Genomic DNA, 25,418 nt, shown 5'->3' on the forward strand with positions numbered 1-25,418 from the left:
AACGCTCAACCAGGTACCCTATGTCAGGCTAAATGGGGTTTCTTTCTGCCTGGGAGTTAAGGTGGTTCACGGCTTGGTGTCTCAGTGAAGTTTCTAAATATTTTTACAGCTTATCACTAACCTGTTAAAGGATTCACAGATTCTGAGCTACCAAAGATATGGGCAGGCCATAGATAAAGTGAGCAGCTGTATCATTGACAGCACATTCGGGAAACATTAACCAAAAGTAAAAGCTTTTTATAAGAAGGCCATAAAATGGCAGGAGTAATTATGTTTTTCCAAAGTTAATCATTGACTTTTGTTTATTTGACTTTTTATAAGAAACTTTTTCCTTTCTCTCCTACAATGGATAAAACCTATAAAAGGCCCAGCAAATTGGATTCAGCCTTTTTTCTTCACGCTAGCCACGCTTGAAGGCTGATGAGATAGAGCCTGACAGAGAAGCTTACCTGAGGAAACCTACTTTGTTGGGAGGTTCTCAGCCTGGACACAAATATGTTGGTCCACCTCTGGCTTCTCTGTGGTCTGAGCGTTGTCGTGACCCCTCAGGATGTCACACTACAAGCCCAAAGGTTTCTGGAAGAGTTTAACAAGAGGGCAGAAGATATCAGCTATGAGAGTGCCCTTGCCTCATGGAACTACAACACCAACATCACCGAGGAGAATGCCAGCAAAATGGTGAGTACTCCGTCCTGCGGGTTTTGCTGTTGTTTTAGGAATGCGACATCTACTTTGTAGTTTATTTTGGTTCCACTGAGGTTGGCTGAAATTTGGGTGCTACTTCTTTGGTAGCTATGGTTTCATTTCAGGAGGGTAGAGGGGCTTGCTTTAGCATAGCAATGCCTCATTGGAGGTGCCTGGGCCACTACCACTCTCTACAGCCTAGGGTTGGTGCCTGGGATGCCCTTGCACTGCATGGGGACAGCCGGAGGCTGGGCTTGTCCCTAGCCATCACCTTGAGTCACCCTGGTGACTGCATGTTTGGCCCCAAAATCTGAGCTGGATGGAGAGAGACACCTTCCTCCGCTTGGCGTCCACCTCCACCAGTGCCTCCAGACGTGGTATTTCTGTGTGAGGCCCTTTCCTCTTGGAGAAGGCATAGCCCGAAGGGGTTGGTCTTCTCCCAGGGCCTGGGTTAGGTGCTGCCCTGTGGCGCAAGGGAATAGGATTCAAATCTTGCGCCCGCGTGAGCTCAGGTCTCCCACTTTTCGTAAGACTGAACTAACATTGGGCTTTTTACAGACATGGACAATGCTCTCTCTTCTCTGTTGCTGAAATTGTTTTACTTCTCACTGAATATGAAAACATTTTCTGAATGTAGGCATTCTATTAAATGTTTTCTGATGGTTTTATATAGTGGTCCACACCCTTTACCCAGTGGGGAACCTTCCCTCCCACCCCCCCCATCACTCTTCTCATAGTCAGGGCTGTTGGTAGACTGCCTGGAGGTATTAAACTGCAAAAAATGAAGTGAGATCATGGACTTCCAAATGCCAGCAGTGGAGTTTGTAGTACAGTGGTCTAGTACATTGGTTTGAAAGTCAATTTCTACCTGCAGGAAGAACCACAGCATTTGTACTTATGCTGTCTTGCAACACAGGTCTCCCTGCTTCTCAACACCAACCTCTGGCTGTCCCAGCCATCAAGGTCTCTAGGCAAGTACCGTGTTTATCACGAGCAGTGAGCCATGATCTGGCTGGTTACCGATACTGCCATGCCTCAGCCTAGCATCTTATAACCTTGGAGCCTTTCAAAATGAACAAAAACACCTGGGATTTTGTATCTGTGTGTATTTTAAGGTTAACTCAAGTTCTAGAGAAAAACAATTCAGAGCATAAAATGAAGCTGAATATACTACATCTACTTTTGCGTAATGGTTAAGTCTTCCACTTTGTGGTCTTATAGCTTAATTAAAACATGGTTTAATTATTGTATTTCTTAATTAAAGCAAGGAGACCAGTTGCTGGAAGAAATCCTAATGACTAATCTTTGTCAATCTGGAATGTTTTCCAAGGCACCAGGTACTTAAACTAACGTTTCCGAACACGTAAAATGAAAGCCCCATATAGCACTTTCAGCATTAATGAGATGATAATAAAATACCTGAGGAGATACCAGCAATAAGAACCAATTAGTCCAGTTCTCAGAGAGGATATTTTCTCTCGCTTGATCTCTTCAGTAGCGCTGGTAATAAACCCACTGTTCCCTTCCTCCCTTTCTGCTGGAGGAGCACATTTAATGAATACTGTCCCTTCTGGCTCCTTCCCATCCATTTTCCTTCTAAATTGGGCCACAAACCCCATAACTATTCCTTTGACTCATCAACCAGTTCCTCTAATTGGGGAAAAAATCAGACAGCAAGATAACTTCTTTCCCCTGGCTTTTGTAGCCAAAGAGCCCCCTCTTCTGCTCCGTCTCTCCTAGGACACCTCTCTGTCCCTGCTCAGGACAAGGAGTTCAGAAACCGATTTACACAGTGATGCTCTTCCTCTGGGTGCTTATTGAGCCCACGGAGCTTTGCAAGCTGCTGAGCAGCGGCAGGACTGTTTGCTCTGTTCCTGTGAAGGGGGAGAGTTTGGAAAGTCTCCGGGGGACGGCTGCTCTCCCGCAGGGGGGCTGCACGGGCAGGGGGAGACACGGGGATGGGACTGCCAAGGGCTTACATCTGCCACTGCCTAAAACAGGTATGGTGTGTCCCTGGCAAAAGCGTTGGCTTCGCTATGTGTTTGCACAGGGGTGAAGAGTGCCTGAAATAGCTCTTCAGGCACAATATGATATTTTTGTTTCCTGATGCCTCAGCAGGGAGGGACGGGTGTTACAAGCGCCTTCTCCACAACCCAGGAAGCTCTGGCATGAACACAATTAATTAAACTATCCCAAGGACCCAGGTTAACTAGTACGGTTCTTGTTGCCATTTTGCACAAGTGCTGATGTGCTAAACTATGTATAAACACATTAAAAAAGGTGAATAATAATAAGACAGTCCCAAATCCAAATAACGTTCTTATGGTGCCACTTTGTGCACTGAAATTTGGGAGTTTCACCTGTCATGGTATGTAATTGCAGCAGGGGTAAATGCAATCTCATACAAAACATTCAGGTTTTGCATGCCCAATTTAGGCACCTATTTAGAGCCTGCTATGCCCAAGCATAATCTTTTATCTACCAAAACTTCAGGAGAAAGTGATATTTGCATAATGAAAAGACTCAATATCAATATACTGGATGCTGTCTGTCACTGCTACTGAAGTAGAAATGGGGAATGACACCTGGGTCACAGACCTCTTGTGCCTTGGCTTGTATCTGGTTTCTGTTTGTTAGGCACAGGTGGATGAAGGAAATCACTAAGGGAAGAATACGTGGTGATTTAGACTAGCAGGGAACACAGCTAGGCAGTGCTGGATCAATTATAGCAAGCATAGTGTGAGGAGACAGCCCTGCTTTTTGCTATTTCCAAAGAAAAATGGTTATCTGGATGTGTGAATAAAACAAAGCCAAAAAGTTCTCCAGCAGTTTCACTGCGCAGTGCAAGTGCTCAACCCACAATCCACAGGTGCTCTTCACAAATGAAGTTCTCCCCAGAAGAAATATTTTTGCCCACTGAGTACATCAGGTTGCTGCACTCTTTTGGCGGAGTAATTCAGGGTTTGTGTGAACCCCTTTCAGAACCAGTTGGACGCCAGATGGTCCGCGTTTTATGACCGGGCCTGCGGGAACGCCAGCAGCTTCCCGTTAGGCAGCATCCAGGATGCTCTCACCAGGCTCCAGATCCAGGCGCTCCAGGACAGAGGATCATCTGTGCTGTCACCGGAAAAATATAGCAGAGTAAGTTGCTGAATGTAGCTCATTTTTGTTGGGTGAGTTGAGCTGCCTCCCACAACACCCCTGAGCAAGGGCAGGGTGCTGTCACCACCCTGCTTGTCTCGGAGTGATGCTGTCTCGCAGCATCAGTATGGAGAAGGTACCTGTACAAGGTGATCACAGCAGTTCGGGACTGGAGGGGGTGTCTGGCTTAGGAAGCTGGTTCCCATTCAAGTCAGCAGTTTTGCCAGGTAATCCATGCAATCGATTTCAAACACACACACGCCTCAGAGTTGTCCTTGCACTAATGGCTGGATTAGTCATAAGAGGAAAAGAGGACCTGTGGTAAGTGCTTGGCTAAGTCCAGAGCTAGGGCAATGAGCAGAAAGAGATGGATGAAATGACATTCAATGAGTCAAAAAGGTGGAGGTGGAGGAAGTCTTTCTTTCTCTGCACATGTTGCATTATCAAACTGTGGAAAATAGGGGTTGTTTCTATGCAGCAGGCACCCTTCCACAGAAAGCTGCTGAAGGCCAGCAAGATTTAGCAAGATTCATAGCAAGATTTGACATTTCCACTGACAAGTTCACGTAAAAGGCATGTATATGGATAACGACTATATGTGGAATTGGAGTAAGCAGCTATGCAGATTCAAAACCAGACACCTGGAGGGTTAAATTAGTTTCCTTTTGCTGGAGATCAAATTGAAATATAGCATTGAGTTAGAGGATCCTACAGTCCTGATTATAGAAGGATCCTGAGATTTTTCTGCTCAGATCACCAGTGTTAACCACCATGCAACAAAAGCAGTGAACTGGCTGGACCTCCTGTCTGATCCAAATGAGATGTGTTTCTGGAAAGACAGATCACCTCGGCGGGAATGCTGACAGTTCACATAAACTTATATTTATTTTGGAGCACAGCAGTGCACTGATGGTAATGCTGTCTCTGTTGAGGAGGTATTTTCTTCAGTATCCTCCCTGTTTAGACACTTGCAGTTTCCTAGATATATGGCCTTTGGGGCTGAAATTGTTGGTTCGTGCTTGAAAAGTGACTTCTTGTACAGTCTGATGGGATTCCACAGGAATATTTAAATATTCTTCACTGATACAAAAATTTCCCTGGGTGCCCATTTATTTTAATGCTGACAGAGATAAAGTTAGAGATATTCATTAACTACCCCTCCCACTGATAGCTCTACATAGTTCTGATTTAAAGCTTTGAAGGAAAAATAACATAGTCCTAAAGGAAAAGGTAAAAGTGGGGCATGTTTTTCTTGAGGTATGAAAAACTGAAAAGATAAAAAAAATAAAAACAGAGCTATGTAGCATAGCTTCTGAGATAGAGCTGTACGATTTCAGATGCATTTGGCCTTCAGCTGACCCCAGACATGAGCCGTGAGGTCTCTGTAATGGTGTATAAGAAGATCTATGCAATCAGTGTGAAGTGATGTTAAAAACCAAACGCAACAGTCAGCCTGGCAGCATCTGCAGAAGGGGCTCTTTTTGCTGCCATTCAAAACCACGACCTACTTGGAAAGTTTAGGTGGGTCCATGCTAAAGCGCATTGCTAAACTTTATTGTTTTACTGCTGCTGTATATTCATAGCTCTCTCGTGACAGTCTGTGCTCATTAGATCCAGAGCTCTGTCTGACTGGATATTAAGGATCTGTGGATTACGTCATATATTTGAGAGATTATCTGTCTTTTCCAGCTAGGTCCTGGTTTAGTAATGCATTTAGGCAAATTCTTTCATTAATCTCTACTGAGCTTAAACATATGCTTGAATGTTAAGCTGATGGGTGAAGTGTTGAATCGAGCTCTTAAGGAATTAGCATAACTGGCTGTTATTTTGCACAGAGTGGGTTTCTAATGGGCTATCTCACATCTAACTTGCAGCTGAGCACTGTGTTAAATACAATGAGTACCATCTACAGCACCGGGACCGTCTGTAAAATCGGCAAACCATCTGAGTGTTTGGTGCTCGAGCCAGGTATGGTACTGACCACTGCCCCTACTGTGTCCTTTCTACGGAGAGTTTGAAAAGAAAAAGCCCAAGGGTGGCTCCTGACTGCAAGAGAACAGGCTGTAGTTTCAATAGATATATCCTGCTATCTAAAGCTTAGTCATAATTTAATTGCACCTTGCAGTTCACGGACCTCCAGCGGGCCTGCTGCCCATGAGACATACTGTCTTCTACTTGTAGTAGATAAAATTTGGAGAGGGCTGCTCAGCTTGTGCGACAGCCTTTCTGTCACCTGGGGTTTGCCTAATTCACAGAAAGTCTAATTTTTTCCCCTGTCATCAAAGTCTCGTTGGACTCAATGTTACGTTGAGGTCAGTCCCAAGAATACTACCAACTTAAGGGAAGCTAATGCAGAGAAAGCGTTTAAGGGACCCAGCATCTGTTCCATGTCTCTTAAAGAGAGAAAAGGGAAAACCTTAAATCAGAAAAGGATGCAATAAAATAATGGGATATTTCAGTATATCAAACACAAAGTGTTTTCTTCTTAGTTTATGAAATTTCTTTTGCTTTGGCTCATTTGCCTGCTGTGAAAGAAAAACAAAGAGATTCTGCTTTTTCAAGGCCTAGTACTTATTTTTTTTTGTTCTGACAGGTCTGGATGCTATTATGGCTGACAGCACTGATTATCATGAGAGACTGTGGGCCTGGGAAGGCTGGAGAGCTGATGTTGGCAGGATGATGAGACCATTATATGAAGAGTATGTTGAACTTAAAAATGAGGTTGCAAAGATTAATAGTAAGTCACATTTTTTTCCTTTTTTCTGGCTTCCAGAAATTAACAAACATACCGCAGTCTTGCACAATTTGCACAGGAGTTCAGAACCTTTTTTACTCATTGATGAGCAGCGCTTTGCACATAATTTACTCTTGGTGTGCATGTTGCAAAGTGAGAGGCAGTGCAGACAGATGCCATTGACCAGATGAGAGGTACATCACCATCCTGGAACAAAAGGAGGATGTCTTTGTTGGCACCTTTCCCAAACGCCATAATATATGAGTGCCCTTCATTACATACTGCCTTACCCAGAACTGCACTGCTTGTGACTTATGGGCAAGCACGCTCAATTTAAATAACTTCTGAGTGCTGCTGGGTCTTGGTGATGTCTCCTCTTTTCTGTCAGCCTTGACCTTCTTGCACCAGCCACAAAGAGTGGTACATTTATAAGCATTATGCCCTAACCAGAATGATTAGATTTGGTAGGCCTGGGCCAGCAGATGCAGCCAGGTGCTTGAAAAGGATGTTGCACTAAGGCAAGTGTGCTTCCAGTCAGAGATCTCCACACAAATCATAGGGAACTGTCTTTTCAAGGGACAACGGCAGGTGGCTTCTAATTTTTTTGGGGGGTCTTCTAAAATAGCTTCTGAAGTAGCCACATCATCTGTCTCTTGGTGAAACTGCAGCTGTATCACCTGCTTTCCTATACTCCTTGTTTTGTCAAAATTGTCAAGCTGGAGCTAGACACCAAGAATAAGAAATTATAGTCCAAATAGTTAGACAGGAAAAACCCAAACATTTAGAAATGGTCATTATGACCTTCCTCCATACCAATAAGGAAGAGACCTCAGCTATGAGCCATTTCTACCCAGGCTTGATGGAGCTCACTGGACTGGAAGACAGTGGAAGTGGGAGCTGAATTTCAGTCTTGGTATCTACACCTGCCCTGGTGGTTTGGTAGCTGGAGGAGGGGGCCCATATTCAATGTCCACCAGCGCATAGCTTCTGTGAGAACCCCTTAGCATCCAGCCGGAGCCCAGGCTGCCCTCCCTCACACCCACAGGAGCTCCAGTCAGGAGTGATGTTTTCCTTTGACCTCCATCTGCAGCTGTAATGACCCTAATTAGCAGATAACCGTGACTGCAATTTCCACATTCATTGGAAATCTCCCGTACCTGCACGTCTGTGGGACAGAGCCTGGAGGGAGCGCTGTCCTCCCCCCTAGACCCAGAGCATCTCACACTTCACCGCTTTGCTTTGGGGGAAAGGCTGTGGGTCTGAATGGGGGCAACAGGGAGCTGCACTGCTCCTGCAGTCCTGAGCAGTGCTATGTGCGGTGTCCTGATGTAATGTGTCTGTGCTTACAGGTTATTCTGACTACGGAGATTACTGGAGAGCAAATTATCAAGCATATGAGCCAGAAGAATACAAATACAGCCGTGATCAGCTGGTTGAAGATGTGGAGGAGACATTTGAGCAGGTAGAGGCAGGAAAAAGCTCTCACCTGGGCCACAGAGTTGTGCTTTGTGATGGTGGACTCAGGTGTCGATGTTCTGAAGGAAGACAAGACCTGCTCTAAACTGGCTAATCTCAGTCTATGTGGGGTTAACAGACACTGGATGACATATATGACATTTTTACCTCTGCAGCCATTCAAGGACCAGCTTGGTCCCCTCAGGGTGCACCATGCTAAATGCTGGGAAAGAGGGAGCTCTGCAGATCCATGTCTCTCCTCCAGGTAGGGCCCATGGGGGGAGGTGTGTTTCCTGTGGGGTAGATGGCATCCTTGATACTCCACATCTCAAGTTAGCAATACTCCCTCCCTTGTACCTGAGCAGGACTTCTGGGTTAGGATCTGTACTTGGCATTTGAGCTTGGAGGTGAGGGGCAAAGCTCAGCTGCGGGTTTGGGGTGCACTTACCTGCTGGGAGAATTTCATCAGAGGCACCTTCAAGACTCTCAGTTTAGGAGGGACAAGTGGGGTAAAGAGAAAATAATTTGTTTCCTTCTTCTCCTCTGTTTACAGATAAAACCTCTGTACCAGCAGCTGCATGCCTACGTGAGGCACCGGCTGGAGCAGGTCTACGGCCCTGAACTCATCAGCTCCACAGGATGCCTCCCTGCTCACTTGCTGGGTATGTCAACACAGCCGTGTCACGCAAGCCTGACTTGGTACACAGGACAGTTGCCTTCAAGGCACATGGGAACAGAGTAATCTGCCTGTTTAATCAGGATATTAACAAAGAAGTTACAGATAAGAGAAGGGGAGAGGACAAATGGAGAAAAGTCCCTGGCAGAGATTACGCAGGTGCTTAGCAGCAGAGGCAGGTGGGGAAGGCAGGTGTCCTCATCCTCACTGGAGCTGGTGGCATCCAGCTCAAAACTCCAGCACTGGGCTGGGACGTTGCCCTGCACACTGCGGCAATAGTCTTCCTTAGAAATGAGAGTTTCAGAGAGACTTTTTTTTCCTGCCTTTTAAACCTTGTCCTAAGCTCCTGCATTTCATGACTTTGCTTTCAACATCGATCTGCCAGAACAGTAAAGTATATGAACATGGCAGCGGCAATCGTGTGGACTAACAACATGGACGTCCAGTTTTGAGTAGACCTTTAGGAAGGCGATCAGTCCTGAAATTGTATTGTACAAGAATAGCTGATCTTGGGGAAATAAAAGGATCTTTGATCTGAGTTTGTCCTATGCATGACTTCCCAGAACTGCTCCCCTCCACTTCACATCTGGATCAGACTTGTTTGGGCATATAGAGGTGCCTATTTATGACACTGCACAATTTATAAAATTGTCTGGCAATTTGGAACAATACATAGTCAATCATTTAAAATATTTCTGTGTTTCTCTCTTTTTTGAAGGTGATATGTGGGGTAGATTTTGGACAAATCTGTACACCATGACTGTTCCCTATCCAGCCAAACCAAACATTGATGTAACTTCTACAATGGTTCAAAAAGTAAGACATGCCTTTATGCAATATGCATTATGTTACAAATCTAGATGGTATAAAAAATACACACCACATGTCAGCTGCTCTCCAGAAAACTGCAGATGCCCTAAGTCAGTCACACTGCCAGGAAAGCACTGGCTTCCCTTAGCTGTTCTCCTCTCTTTCTTCTCCACCCTCTTTGACTGGCTTACTCTTGGCTCCAAGTCTATTTTCCTCAGAGACACCTATCCATTAAGAGATATATTTTCTGCATATAAATATTTCTGTACTCATGGAAGTCGGCTGGTATCAAATATGACCTTTGCCAGCAATTACCATAATCAAATAGTTTGTATATCGCAGGGTTTTTTTTGCCAGTCTTGTTTATTTGGATACAGCTAGAAACTGCAATGCTGCCTGTTATCTTTTGATAAGTGCATAGCACCATAAGGTCTGTGTTTGAGATCTGTAGTGCTAAGAGCCGTGACAGCAGCTTTACCAGACCGAGAACATGGGTGAAGATAACTCTCTGTACTCTTGCCTGAACTTCACTCCTTTTATAAAATAAAAGGTGATCAGTGGAATTTGGTTTTTGAAATGTGATTATTCACCTGAAATCTGCCCTTCTCTCATAGGGAGCACTCCATGCAAGTGTTATGTTGGCAAGAGAATGAATAGCTAAATTTGATTCATAAAGCAGTTTGCACAAGCCTGCATTAATCTCACCCCTATTTTACAGTACTGACCCCCTTGTAGACAAGTTTGCGTATATTGAAGCACCGCCGTGAGGAGGGAATCATTACTTACAGAGCCTCGGGGCAAAGGCTGGACTCATCCTTGTTGGTGGACGTGCCCAATTTAGGATTCCCATCCAACTGAGCTGTCTGCCAGCTAAATCCCTCGGAAAACTCGGACAACTAAATGCAGAGCTCCTTCTATGTAGAATAATAAAACTTCTGAATGACATTTGAAAATATGCTGGACGTTAACATGCAGTTACAATCTCATAAGCAACTCCTCTAGATACATTTGCCAGGTTTTATGGTTCTGGCTGAGGTCTCCCCTTGTGTTTATATGCTAGAAGTGCAGCTCCACTCCCTCAAACAAGTTGTCCCCGACTGAAATGGCTGAAGGGTCTGATCCCAGATCTGACGTGCTACTGACAGGAACACCTTCTTTATCTTCTCCACCTTATCTTTTATTGAGGGCTTCTCTGCTCCGGGTCAGGTGCTATCTGCTGAACCTCTGAGTGCAGAAACCTATTTTGTTTGTGGGGAAAACACTTAATTCTAGTTCCCAGCAGAATTTACAGAAGTGCTGAAAGCAGACACTACCGTCTTACTCTCAGTAAGTCAGGCGCTGATCTGAGTCACTGGGAGATAAATAGGAAGTCAGCTGTCCTGTGTTAAGCTGGCCGTCGGGAACAGGCTCCGTGCAGAACCAGCGGTTAATGGTGCCGTTGCCTCTTTCAGAAATGGGATGCAATAAAAATATTCAAAGCCGCTGAGGCCTTCTTTACCTCCATTGGCCTCAACGAAATGACTGAGGGCTTCTGGAATAACTCCATGCTCACAGAGCCGACTGACAACAGGAAGGTTGTCTGCCATCCTACAGCGTGGGATCTGGGGAAAAATGACTACAGGTACTGCAATTACTATGACCCCTTTTTATACCATCTCCTAGAACATTCATATTTTCACCAAAGGTGCACCCTGCTGGTCTAAGTTATAATTTTTCCTTATTTGTTATTATTTTTTTCTGGCTGATAAGAAGTGACAGGAAGACAAGAGAGCAGGGATCCTGTGGGACTGTAAACATTCCTTTGCAACTTTTTCTGTGAAGACCTAAGGACTACTCTCAAATTTAAGCAGAGAAGTAAATGTTATTTATATGAATTAGAGAAATAATGACTATGTTCTAGGGCTTAAGGAATAAGCACAAATGTGGGTGCTTGTGGATACCAGTGGGATTTGTGGACACCTGCACATTCTGTAGCAATGGCACAGGTCCCTGGGTAGCAAGTGAAAACCTCCCGAGAACCCATTGGCTATCTTTAGTGGATATATCAGATTTGGTAGGCAGGATTCCAAAATTTCACAAAAATCCATCAATCTCTTCCATATTTGGGAAAGGAGAGGAACAGCAAGTTCTCACACAATGACGTCTCCTGGGACAAATTCTGTCCCCTCTTGCTGTCCCTACAGTTACCCAGGGAAAGAGGCTAGTCCCCAGCAGAGCCTTAGTGAAAGCTGCCAGCCTCACACCTCAGCAGTCTGGGGAAGGTGAAAGGAAACCCTATTATTTGGAAGAAATTTCTTTATTAAGTAGTACCTACATGAGGATGAAGTAGCAGGATTCACTGACACACAGGTTTTTTTTTACACTACTATCTGCCTGAGTTTGATGGTGTGTACCCATTCCAACATACACAGTGAGTTTATTGCCAAGTTTCAGAGAGCAGCTGCTTCTCACAAACAGCAATTTTCTCTTACTCCCAGCACGATTTCAAGGTGGCTGAAAGTGTTTTGCCAAGTTCTCCTCCAGGCCTTGCTCTTGCAGGAGGAACTGCTATGGATGTGGCATGTGCCCATGCTAGGATGTGGCTGCATGGGTTTTGCGAGGGGCATTCGCAAGCTCTGGAGGCTGCTTTGCCCTGTGGTTGCAGCAGGCAGGGCTTGGGCAGCAGCTGGCTGGGCCACCATCTCTCTAACCACAAACACTTTGCTCTGGCGCGCAGGATCAAGATGTGCACCAAAGTGACCATGGACGACTTCCTGACCGCGCACCACGAGATGGGCCACATCGAGTATGACATGGCGTACTCTGTGCAGCCCTACCTGCTAAGAGGCGGCGCCAATGAGGGCTTCCATGAAGCAGTAGGTGAAATTATGTCACTTTCTGCAGCCACTCCTCAGCACTTGAAATCTCTTGACCTCCTTGAGCCAGCTTTCCAAGAGGATGAAGGTAAATAAATGCATAAATATTATATATTTAAGTGAAAACACTTGCAGGCCTTACTTTGTGGCAGAAGATTGTGTCTGCAAGCCAAGTGAGCAACTGAGAGACTTCTGAAAATCCTGCCCCACGAACTTACCAGAAATACTATTTTTTTCCCAAATCACATCACGAAGCAAGGAACACTACTTCATAATGTTGCTACACAATTTAGAAACAAATAGCTAGCACCTCATTACCTTCAGCACTGAACAACTCATCCCAAAATCTTCATAGTTCATTTGGATAAGCCTCTAATAGTCTTTTCAATTTCTGTTGCATGAATCTGTACATATCTCTACCAAGTTATGTATTCAGCAGTTCAAATGAAACTGAAGCCTTGAGATTTGCATCTCTCATTTAAGTGAATATTAAGTGGACTTCGTACACAGGCCCTCATTATAATGTGGTTTGTCTGGCTTCTCTGAGTATTACCGTATAAGGATGGAGATGTACCAAAGTCCTCAGTTCAAAATTCCCCAGAGCCTGGGAAGGTTTTCAGTGGAGGATCATGACATGTAAATGACACGTATTTAAGCAGTCGAGGGAAAAGAAAGATAGATCAAACTGTATACAATACTTAAGTGATCTTTTCTCATGTTTTTTTAAGTAGTATTCTTCCTTCCACTTTTTCCTTATGAAAATCTGTAATTCAAGCCAGTTGTAAGCATTAGCTGTAAAGGGAAGCAACTTTAGCTGTCTAATCACATACTAATTGCTACCATAACCATTGCCTTAACTACTTCTCTCTTCAGAAACTGAAATCAACTTTCTGCTCAAACAAGCGCTAACGATTGTTGGAACAATGCCTTTTACTTACATGCTGGAGAAGTGGAGGTGGATGGTGTTTAGGGGTGAGATTACAAAGAAGGAATGGATGAAGCGGTGGTGGGAGATGAAGTAAGTTTGAGAAACAAGGAGGATTTTTTGCAAATGATCCTGCAAAACCATCCCTTCCTAGTTAACGTACTGAGGTGTCTGTGCCCCCCCATAGTGCAGGATCGGTCTCTCTACAAAGACCAGTAGAGTGCCAGGTAGAAACACCCAACGTGGTGCAGACAAGATCTCGCAAGCCATGTATCCCCATTAGCACTGTGTTCAGCCCTGGGTAGTTTACCCTGCCTCTTGGTAAATCTCCTGATTTCTAATGTCAGCTTCTCTGATAAAGACAGCCCATGGCCTTTGCACAAGATGTTCCAGATCCCAGGATCAACACTGTTGTCCCCCAACACATGCCCCAAGACATCTTCATAGCTTAAGTACAGCCCTTCCCTAGGTCTCATCAGGCATATGCTCTGGATTGCTCCTTACCTCCTTTAGGACAAGTGGAAAGCGAACTTCATCATATGTGCCAGCCTGAGAAGCATACAGATCTCAGTCTACCTGTCACGGTTTAGGCCAAACCTGGACACTACCAAATAACCATGCACACTTCTCTGCTTTGCGTTTCCTCCCCATTCTAGAGTGGTTTTGGAGGCAAACTGTCTGAAAGACTCCAGACTGAGTCTTCCTTCTCTTATGTATTAAGTAAGATACCACATTTCTCAGTCAAGAAAATACAGTTCCCTTGGCAAGTAACATTCAGAGGTGCCTTTTCAGATTACCCCCACCAGCCAATCTATTTTAAGCTCCCTGGAGCTCAAGATTAAAAGTGGTTTGGTTCAGACTGGAGTCTGTCATTTCCTGGGGTGGTTGACATGGGGGCAGAAAAATACAAAGAAACCAAACAAGCCCCACACTGAAAATGGAGTCTGCACTCTAACACAAACACAAACAGTGAGCCTCCATCAGCAAACAAAATCTATAATAAAAATTGATATAAGCAAGCCTCCTGACCCACTGTAAAAATCAGTCAGCTTCGATTTATTCCAAAGTAAGAGAGATGTCGGAGAAATGGAGAATGACAAATTGTTCAGGGAAGCTTATCACATCTGTTGTAGTGGCACTGCAAAGCTCTCTGCTGGAACAAGACCTTGAAATACAGGTTTATGGAAAATATTTCCATGTAAATTACATTTTTCAGAAATTAGGGCATGGGTTTGTTTCCATGTTACCTGAGTACTGCTCAGGAAACATGCTCTCAGGAGAGGAAAATAAAGAGAAACCTCATCTTCAGCCCAGTGGCACAGCAGGCCATACACCTTTTGGGTCACCCAATCTCTTCATGCCCTTACCCAGGGATGGGCCAGGGTATGAGGTGTGTGTGAAGCTCATGTCTGGTAGATTATTTCATACCACTGATTACTCCCTGCACACCCTGCTATCACACAAATCCCTTCCTTGCACCATCAGTTTCAAAGCAGCTTCTTCTCTGTGGTCTCCAGCTGTGGAGCGGTAGTCATTTGGGGTTACTGGGAGCTGTATATACCTCTTGTGTTTGGAAGTGAGAGAGGTGCCCATACGTATCAGACAATACAGAGGAAGAGCAGGGTCAGATTATTTTTCCTTGTTATCTGTTAATGGAAATCCTGTGTTTTTCCTTCATCCGCAGGAGAGAAATAGTTGGCGTTGTCGAACCCATCCCTCATGATGAAACCTATTGTGACCCTGCAGCACTGTTTCATGTGGCCAATGATTACTCCTTCATAAGGTAGCTCCATCCTTGCTCAGTGTTTAATTCATGACTTACATTTTGGGTACAGAGCAAGCCCCAACTGCCTAAAACGTCTGCCAGAGAGTCTCAGGACACAGTCTTACTTTGTTTGAAGTTCTGACTGAAGGCTGCTGATTTCAGTGGAAGTTTTTCTGTGGACATCAGGGGCTGCTCTGTAGCAATCTCTGAGCAGCCAGGAGGCTGCTGAGCTCCTTGCTGACCAGAACAGCTTTGTGCTGCCATCAAACCAGCGAGAGTACATCAGTATGAGGTTCTTGTCTCTTGGGGAGACAGCGTGCCCTGCAGCGCTGTCACTTGGGCTATGCACATGCAACCTGAAGCAACTAACGTTGGACGTTACTCCATGTCCCAGCTGCCTCATATTAGAGAGCTCAGCTAGAGTGGAGAGTTGGACGTTAAAAACCTTGCTCACTCCTGGTTTATGTGCCAGCAAACAGTCTTGGGGGTCTTCTGCTGCATTTGATCTTGGCATTTTGTAAATCTGCATTAGTGCAGCCTATAAATATCAGGTAGCCTCCCTCCCTGCCATGCAGCCTCCCAAGCAGGAGCACCGGCTGACAGGGCAGAGATTTCCAAAGGCCAAGGGCTCAGGGGTTTCCTTGCCAGACCACTAACAAAACCTGTGCCTTCCTTCTTGCTCTTCCTTCAGGTATTATACTCGGACCATCTATCAGTTCCAGTTTCAGGAGGCACTTTGCAAGGCAGCTAACCATACCGGCCCTCTTCACACGTGTGACATTACCAACTCCAGAGCAGCTGGTCAGAATTTGAGGTAATAAAGCAAATATCTCACAAGTAATAAATAACAAAGCGTAATTCATCCTTGAGAGCTTCTGGAGTCAATGACATTGCACCAAGAATGAACTTAGCCTGAAAATTTAGCATATGTCTACTCAGTGTATTTTGACAAGCTGACTAAATTTATATCAGCTGAGGATCTAAACATCAAAGGTTTAATTGACTGTTCATGAGAAAATAATTTCTTTTTATTAATAGGAGTGATGAGAGGAAGGAGGGAATTCAGAAGCAGAAAAGAAAACTTTTATACTGATCGCAGATTGTTTTGCTAGATGTCTAGATGGAACATGGCAATAACATATATTACCTCTCCTTCCATGTACACAGACAACTGCTTGAATTAGGCAGATCCAAGCCCTGGACCCAAGCACTGGAAAGCATAACAGGGGAGAAATACATGAATGCAGCACCCTTGCTCCACTACTTCGAACCTCTATATAAGTGGCTGCAGAAAAACAATTCTGGCAGATACATTGGTTGGAAAACAGACTGGGCTCCATGTACGTATGGCTTGTGGGTGAATTAAGGACACTCATCAGTCCTCATAACCCTTGACTAGCAAAGTCCCTCTCTCTTGTAGCTGGTGAAGGCTCTTCTCCCTATAGAAGTGGGGTTATAGGAAATATACACCAAGCACTAAGTTTTACTCATAGGAAGGCAGACTGGCTTCCTCATGACCAAAGCAGGAGAAGTCAGCACACGTGGGGTTTGTCACAGCCTCACTCAGTTTTCAGAAATGGAAATCACTCTCAGTACTGGAAAGCACTGTAACTCTTATAGTGCTGTGCCAGTCTCTAATGATGGGATTCAACTAGCCAGACACCAACATCTGCGTCTGAGCTGCTCATTCTCCATGGAGGAAAAGAGGCATTTCCTTTGAGAGATGTCTAAAGAAGACCAGAGGACTATAGATGTGCTCTCTCTTTCTACCTACTACAAAGCCAGATGTGGGTGACTGACAGCTCAGGTGCAGATGTTTGCAGTAGAGGTGGCTGAAGGGAAACAAGATCAATCCCACCAAGCTGGCCAGGGAGAGCAGGGGAACCTGTAAGGAAAATCTAGCCACCCCAGCATTTCCCAGGGACTAACTTTCTGTCACTGCAGCTCTGACATGACCCTTGTTTCTTTTTAAACCAGATTCTGACAACGCCATCAAAGTGCGCATCAGCCTGAAATCAGCCCTGGGGGACCAGGCAGTAAGTATGTTTGCGCTGTGACACTCTTTGTATTGTCCGGGCAACAGAGATGTTGTGCTAATGGCTCTCAGAAAGTAAGGCAGGGTGTAGCTGATTTTTGTGTCTGAAGAGTGCCATCAGCTCAGGTGAAGGGTTATCACATAAAAGGCATCTCATCTGAGTTTGTGTTCAAGACTCCCTCTACAATTACAGGAGGGATCTCTCCAGGAAGTGATCCCACTCGTTTTAAGACAGACATCTCAGCTAGCTGAGTTGAGTTATTCTGTGGAGCTACTGATCTTGTTTTACCTGCTACAGGACAGGCCTGGAGGGCTAGCATAGGGGCACCTGTGTACCTGAAAACGGCTATATTTTTCCCAGCTATGCTGTTGTGTCTAAATAAAGCCTCTACCCACACATTTCTCCTAATTTCCATCATCATGGCTATGGTGGTTGCCTTCAGAAGTTGTTATTAGAGTAGCTACTTCACATTTAAATGTGGGGCTAAAGCAGAGGGGTTGAATCCCACCTTCTCAAATTCTCTTTGTTTCACACGAAACGCTGCTGACAGCATTCCTTTCTAGATTTTTGTTTGCTTGCTTGCTGTAATCTTTCCAGGCTCTGATATATTCAGCTGCTTCCCTGCCCTCCAACCCTTATGCAGAGACAGCTTTGTTGTTAAGATTGTGGGGGGCCGTGCAGCTGCTTCTGTTTCAGATGAGAAGGGCTTTCATTCCCAAGAGCTTGTCTACTTTCCCCAATTATACCAGCTGGTCCAATAAAATGTATTACTGCAACCGAAAAAACTCATCAAAGCTGAAGACGGCCTTTAAGATTTTAAACAGAGCATTGGCTTAGCCCATCTGTGTAACCCAGACACCTGGCTGAAAATTTGCTCCTTGTCCTAGCTGTGCCTCTTTATGCTAATCTCACAGAGGCAGTGTAGAAGGCTTAAGTGCAGACACTTCATTCCTGTTAATAGCAATTTTCACCTTGCAGAACATTAGCAATTTTCCAAGAATGAGCATGTCATCAGGCAGGTCATTTAGTCCTGCTCCTCGGAGGAGGACTAGCAAGGACACAATAGTGTGGGCTCATTTTTCATATGAATTGATGCTCTTGCTTCTGTCGCTCTCTCACATGCAAGCCCCACTGAAGTTTTATTGCTTCCTAGACCGCTGAGTTGAGTTAGATACAATTCAAAACTGATATCAACAGCATGTAAAGGTTCCATATTACAACACATTTATTAGTCATTATGGTTAATGTTTAGCTTAATACCATTTTTATGCCTGCCTTTTGCCATCAAGGTCTTTTGTTGTGCAATTGAGCAGCTGTAAAACAATCTCATACAGATTACTTAATTTGAATTATTGTATGGACGGTAGGTTCCTAAGCTCTGACGAGCAAGCCATGCATTTTCCTCTCAAAACTAGTCCACATCACCAACTTGCAAGAAACCTTTTCCATTCAGTAGCTTTCCACTTCCCCACACTGAGCTCCCGGGGATGTGACTCTGAATGCTGGTATGCCATCAGCAGGTAACGGTACATGCATGAACAGGCATAGAGAAAAGGCAGGGGAAACCTCAGGCAAGAATCTCATCCCAGTGACACAGAGCAATATGTTTGGGCTGCTTTATGCGTCTCACAGCGGACAGAAGCAGGGAACCCAGTGCAACTGTTTGTTTAAGATGTATTTTGAGCTGCTTTGCACCATTAGGACAGCAGAAAGCATTCTCAGTGTGCCAGCAATTTTTTTTTTTTTTATTTCTGCTCCTCAGCATTGGATAGACCAGAAAGAGAAAGAGAGGGAGAGCTTCCCTGGGCCAGGGCTGGGGGGCAGCTGCAGCACACACAGGCAGCCCTGCCCCTCTCAGCTACATACCCTGTTACCAGCAGGGAAGTTTCAGTAGCCCAAAGCTCTGGCAAATTAAGCACCCAGACTCACCGATAGGCTTATGCCAGCTGTGCCAGAGTGTGTGCTGCAATTACCCTGCTAATTGTTTTCAGGCTGACGAGATTAAAGCTGTAGCCATAGCATCCCTGGATCAGAACAGAATCAACCAGGTTGGAAGAGACCTCTGGGATCATCGAGTCCAACCGTTGCCCTGACACGACCATGTCAACTAGACCATGGCACTAAGTGCCATGTCCAGTCTTTTCTTAAACACATCCAGAGACTGTGACTCCACCACCTCCCTGGGCAGCCCATTCCAATGTCTAATAACCCTTTCTGAAAAGAAATTCTTCCTAATGTCCAACCTGAACCTCCCCTGGCGAAGCTTGAGGCTGTGTCCTCTTGTCCTATCACTAGTTGCCTGGGAGAAGAGGCCGACTCCCACTCCACTACAACCTCCCTTCAGGTAGTTGTAGACTGCAATAAGGTCACCTCTGAGCCTCCTCTTCTCCAGGATCACCAGTGTAGCTGATGAGGCTGAAACACCCACAGCTTTGCTTCAGCTGGGGCTTTATGAAAGTTTTTCCCAAGGGAAACTGCTACAAATCCCCTGCCAAATCACTCGGGGTCTGTCTTATTTAAAATAAAGGGTTCCAGGAATGTCAATCCCTTGACCACCACTTGAAAATGGGGCCCCTCTTCAAACATTAATTCAAAATTCCCCACTGGGTCGATGTCATATGTGTGATTACATTGTAAAAGGCTGGCACACAAGACCGTGTTAGGAAATGGAGAGCTGCCAGCCTGCAGGCATTGTGATGTATTTTACAGTGGAAAATCTTTTTTTTGAATCAGAGGCCAGACTTATACTGTCTTTCAAGTCACACATGGGATCTTGGAGGGAACACGCTATAATAGAGCAGAGGCGCTAGGCAAAGTTCATTTCGCTCTGAAAGCAAAGCAGCCTCTGTAATGAACAGCAAGCACTGAGGTAGGTTTCTAAGATGCCTAGGGAAGGCGTGTGGGTAGTCATTACTCAAAAACAGATCAGAAGCCAGCCAGGTGCTTCTGATCCACACAGTGGATGGTATAATGGTATTTATAAAGGCACTTAGAGGCACTGTGGCAATTAAAATACATTAGACTTAAAAAGACAAAATAGACACCGTGGAAACAAATAAATGATTAAAAAGTCAAGATGCTAGGTACAGAAAACAGCAGTAGAGGAATCAAGCTCAATTAGCTCCTGGTTGGGGAAAAAAAAAAAAAAAAGCAGCACTGCAGAGCCTAAGGATGTTGGGGATAAATGAAAAATTGAGAACCCCCCCACAAGAGCATCATAGGCTGTGACGGTGAACACTGCCAGCTGCTGGAGACAGCAGTGGCGACAGTGAGAGTGTTTCAGTGTGGGGCTTTGCCTGCCGCCCAGCAAGCAGGAGAAAGCGGGGGGCATTTGCCAAGGCAAAGGTGGCTCATAGCTTCAACCCTCGCCAACGGGAACAGCCAGAGCTGACACAGCCCCTGCCCTCCGCACGCCGCCGGCATTGTGCTGGGGGCTGCTCCACTAGCAGGGCTTTGGGTCACCTGCACCTGTCCTGGGCTCTAATCCTGCACGGACTGACACCAGTTTCTGCTCTTTCCTCCCGTGTATTTCTCTCTCTTCCTTTTACATCAACGTCAAGAGGAGGACAGGGTTGAAAAACGTAGCTGGGTTTTATAAAGCCTGTTACAACAGAGCCATCTTCTACCACACCTTCCCGAATGATACTCGAGAAAGTCAGGAGCTGTGTAAAACTATCACTGACAGCATTTATAGGCGTTCCTGCTCAGGTCCCATAAATGCCATCAAATCTAGGCCTCCGGGGCATAAAAAACCATTGCCACAGAGTTCAAACGGGAATTTTCCCTGTGTTGCACAACAGACCAGGCTGCATTATCAGCTCCTGCGGTAGTTTTTGCCCCCTGTACAGCTCTCAGTTCCTGCCCCAGAGAAGCTGGTTTTGACTTCCACTGCAAATAACTTTGGACTCATAAGGCAGGCCAGGAGGAGCCTGCACACAGGAAGTGCGCTTTTTATATCATCTATCTGTTCCTCAGGGAAAAACAACAAATATATGCCTGCTGCAGACATACTGATGCAAAGAGTTTTTACTGAAACAAAAGAAACCCCAAACAAAAATCCCAGCTCATCAAGCAAATGAATGAGCCACCTTCACACAACAATCCCACCCCAAAGTTTCTCCTCCTTAAAATAACAGGTCTGCAAATAAAATTATGTGATTAAAACAAGACCTAAATTATGAAATCTTTAGACTTCGGGCAGAATGCACAATATTTAGTAGGAATAATGTTGCTCTTGCTGCCTTTGCTCCCCATAAGGCAGGGAGATGGGCTGGGACTGCAGCATCTTCAACAGCCCCATGTAAAGGTACCAGAAATTGCAGAGGGACAGCATGATGCAGTGTCTGGCAGCGGGGATGCCTGCTTGATTATTCTCCTGCAGAGTGCCGAGATTAACAGAGCTAAAAGGTTTGAGTAGGTTCCTGAAGTGCTATCATGGCACAAATAAATAATACTGAAGTGCATGCCGAGCATTACAATTGCTATTTCTTTTTAGAATGATTTCTTAGTGTCAGATAACTTCCCATCTCTGATTAATTTCTCGTGTGCTGTTTCTGCAGTATGAATGGGATGAAAGTGAGCTCTTCTTGTTCAAGTCATCTGTCGCCTATGCCATGAGAAAATACTTTGCAGAGGTGAAGCACCAGGAAGTTAACTTCCAGTGAGTGGCTTGCTTAATTGTGCCAGCTATGGTTATATTGCTTCTGGTTCGCTAGTGGCATGAATTGGTGGAATTAATTGTGCCTTCTGTCAAATGTAAGGTGATAGCAAACCATGTCAAACATCAGCTGTTTGTAAAAGGCAAGATGCCAGCTTGGTTACATGCTGTCTTTTCACGCAGGAGTCTGAAGTTTAGCAGTAACGTGCTAAAGTTAGGTAACTTCAGTGGATGCAAAAGGCTTTGTCTCCCACAGCTTATCAGTGGTGGAAGTGAGCCTTGAGAATTTGTGCCCGATGCCTATATAGGAATATCAGGGAAGATACATTGATTAGAAGTAAAAATTTCTAACAAAGTATGTGTGTGATACTGAATATCCACCAGGTTTTGGGCCAAGGAAAGATAAACTTGTTGATTATAAAGCACTAGAATTCTGTGCAGACTTACTAATCTTATCTAGGTTCACTTACAAACATAAAATCTATCAATCATCTGAAACTGATTTTGGTAGAAAAACAACCTTTTTTATTTTCAAAAATTTTCAGAAGCTATCTACTTAAGCTATTTGATATTACTTTATAGAACATCAGTCATGTAACACCTAGGATCTACTCCCAGCAGAATATAAGGAAGAGGATTATTTTTTTTTTCACTTGGTACTTCATGCATCACCTCGTTCATGAGACCTGCCCCAAACACTGTTCTGCAGCTGATTATGTGCTTTGGAAAATTACGCCAAGGATTGGCCTAGGGTCGGGGTAGACTGTCTCCATCTAAAGTTAAGAATTAGCACATAGAAAAAAAAATTCTGTCAGGAAAATTGATTTCACTTCCTAGTTGAGGTCACTAGGAAGCATTCACCCAGCATAAACTAACCCCCTGGCATTGCCGATCAAACACAACTGTTCACTTGCCTGAATTTAAAGCTAATGTCATCTCAACAATTAAAAACCCCTTTCTCTTCTGTTTCTCATTCAGGATTACAGACATTCATGTTGGGGAACAAACACAAAGGATCTCCTTCTACCTTACTGTCAGCATGCCAGGTAATATCAGTGATATTGTGCCCAAAGCAGAGGTGGAAGATGCCATCAGGTGAGATTTTGCTCTCTGGGAAAAAAAAACCCAACAAACCAGGTGAAAGGGGGGAAGGGAAAGCAGTGCTTAAGTCAGCTGAGGCAGAAGGGGTGATAAGAAAGTCAGTTCTGAAGTTAGCATGGAAATAGTGGGATGACAGAAACTGTTATGACAGAAAGAAAACAGTCCATCTATCTGATGGTGTCTTGGACAACAGCCAATGTAAAATGCTTCAGGGGGCTTGCAAAACTGCCATAACACACCTAATTGCATCATACCTTGCCAGAAAATATCATTGCTCAAACTTTAATGGGAACTATCTTATATTCTGAAATACAGAGCACGGTAATGGTGTGTGCATGCCCACGTGTTTTCTTCCTCTCATTAATGAAAATTCAGTGCAAGAGTTATTGTTAGCAAGGACTCCAGAATAATGATGTATTAGAAAGACAGCCAGATGTATTTGATTATACAGAAAATAAGAGGTCAGAGCAGGAGCTAGTTCCCACTTACGGGTCAATGAAGAGCTCTTTTATAGCACAGGATGACACCAATGTAAGTCATTGCTGTAAAAATGATAAGTAAAACTGCAACCCTGCAGATGGTCATGGGTAATGTATAGTGGGAAATGAAGAGGGCACAAATCTATAAGCAGCAGCAACATGAAATGGAGTTGAAAAAGCAGTGAGATAAGTTAGTGAACCAAGGGAGAAGAATATGGCTATGAAAGTCATTGTCTGGTTAGCATTCAACAGCAGAAGCAGAAGTTCAGGGAAAAATGAGGCACAGAAAATACACCAGGGAAAGGGTTTTCAGGGCAGTGAAAAGCACAAGAATCAAAACTATGGAAGACTGTAGAAGGGAATTAGGTAAGATGTCAATGCTGTGGTTTTCTGTCACATAGCCAAGAAACTTATGGATAGCCAAGAAACTTAGGGTAAAAATAATAAGGGGCAAAATGCAAATGGAGAGGGAGATCAGAATGCTGTTTGCCTCATTTTGATAAACATTAAGATGGAGTTTAAGAGTTCATATAGTGTCTGAACATATCAGTTAAGCTGCAAGAGGTTAAAGGCTTAGGTTAAGGGCTTAAGTTACTGTGGTTGTCACTCACCCCCCCCATGCCAGAAGGAATATGGGTTTAGCAGTACTTCCTGTGCAGCCTTTTCAGCTGAGCAGTTCAGGTGAAGCTTGGCACACGGGAGAAAAAACCTGTTTATTTCCTTCCAATAAACATGTGAAACTCTTTGAATTTGCTCTTGATGGCAGGTTGTCTCGGGGACGAATCAATGAAGCTTTCAGACTGGATGATAACACGCTGGAGTTTGTGGGCATACTTCCAACCCTGGCCACACCTTACGAACCACCAGTCACCATCTGGTTAATTATATTTGGGGTGGTCATTAGCCTGGTTGTCATTGGAGTTATTGTCTTGATCATCACTGGGCAGAAAGATCGCAAAAAGTGAGTAATATTTTTGATACTGTGATCAAGACCACTGGGAGACGTCCCGATGATTGAATCATCAGGGTGCTTACAAATAGGCTTCCAAATCTAACTGAAGCAAGTTAAGGAATTAAAGCTTATTATCCCCCTCCCATCAACAGTGATAGCTAAAGGTTCAGCTCCCTGCCTTTCAGCGCACAGCAGCTTTGGCAGCGTAGTGCAATTTCCCCATCATCAGCAGTTTAACCAAGGCAGCTGTGGCCGCAGGGAGCCACGGCGTGGCCAGGCTTCTGCCCACCCTGCTGCAAGGTGGATGGTGTGGCCTGCTGGGAGCACAGTGCCTTTCCAACAGCAGAGTTGCCCACACTCATCAGCACCTGTGGTTTTCAATAATATTGTTGGAGGCTGCATAGTCATGTAGTTTTCCTTAAATATTACTGCACTAACAGCAATATAGCTGGGTTGGTTTTCTATGTCTCTCCATTAATGGAGTTTCTAAGAATGTAGTAGTTTTGCTACAGTTCCCCTTCAAACCAGCACAATTCCTTTTATATAAATATTCCCAGTTAAACACAGTATTATTTACAGTAGAGGATTCTGGGGATCCAGAAGGACTTGAACAGAACAGGATCTTCTAATATAAAATGAATTTTCATTACAGGAGGGCGAGAGAAAGTAGGAGTGAAGCAGGGTCACAGTGTGAAGAGGTGAACCCTTACGGTGAAGAGGGAAAAAGCAACATGGGTTTTGAGCCACCTGAAGAGACACAAACATCATTCTAGAAGATGTGGGTACACTAAGGGTTTCTGGGTTTTTTCATTTTACTTTTAACAATAGTGCCTAGCAAGGACCAAAACACTATGGATGTCATCAAACACAACGTCTTCTGGTTGACCATTAATCTACTGGGTCATAGAAAAGAGCAACTAAATCTACTGTTTATGTGGTAACTAGAAAGCATGCAAAAATTGAAGATATGTGTCCTGTGGCTTTTCTATAAGTTACGCACAAAATATTACACACTATTTGTGCTGCTTTTCGTAAGTGAGCTGCATCCAACTTCTTTTTGTTTCCTCTCTAATGAGGAAAGTATACATATACGGATCAAGACAGACTTAGAAATAACTCACATGCTCCTAATGCCCATGAGGAACATC

General features: G+C 44.4%; 1 protein-coding gene across 1 annotated transcript; it reads left to right on the forward strand.

Moving 5' to 3' along the window:
- Positions 1-495: 495 nt before the first annotated feature.
- ACE2 (angiotensin converting enzyme 2) lies at positions 496-25,043 on the forward strand. Its single transcript, XM_068425330.1, has 18 exons — positions 496-678; positions 3,667-3,825; positions 5,700-5,793; positions 6,419-6,562; positions 7,909-8,021; positions 8,568-8,676; positions 9,409-9,506; positions 10,952-11,121; positions 12,217-12,443; positions 13,229-13,373; positions 14,965-15,063; positions 15,737-15,859; positions 16,213-16,385; positions 17,023-17,081; positions 21,641-21,741; positions 22,717-22,833; positions 24,085-24,279; positions 24,923-25,043. The coding sequence occupies exons 1-18, from the start codon at positions 496-498 to the stop codon at positions 25,041-25,043; spliced, it is 2,430 nt and encodes an 809-aa protein (XP_068281431.1).
- Positions 25,044-25,418: the final 375 nt, after the last annotated feature.

Source organism: Nyctibius grandis, chromosome 2 (assembly GCF_013368605.1).
Source record: "Nyctibius grandis isolate bNycGra1 chromosome 2, bNycGra1.pri, whole genome shotgun sequence".
Taxonomy (NCBI): Eukaryota; Metazoa; Chordata; class Aves; order Nyctibiiformes; family Nyctibiidae; genus Nyctibius; species Nyctibius grandis.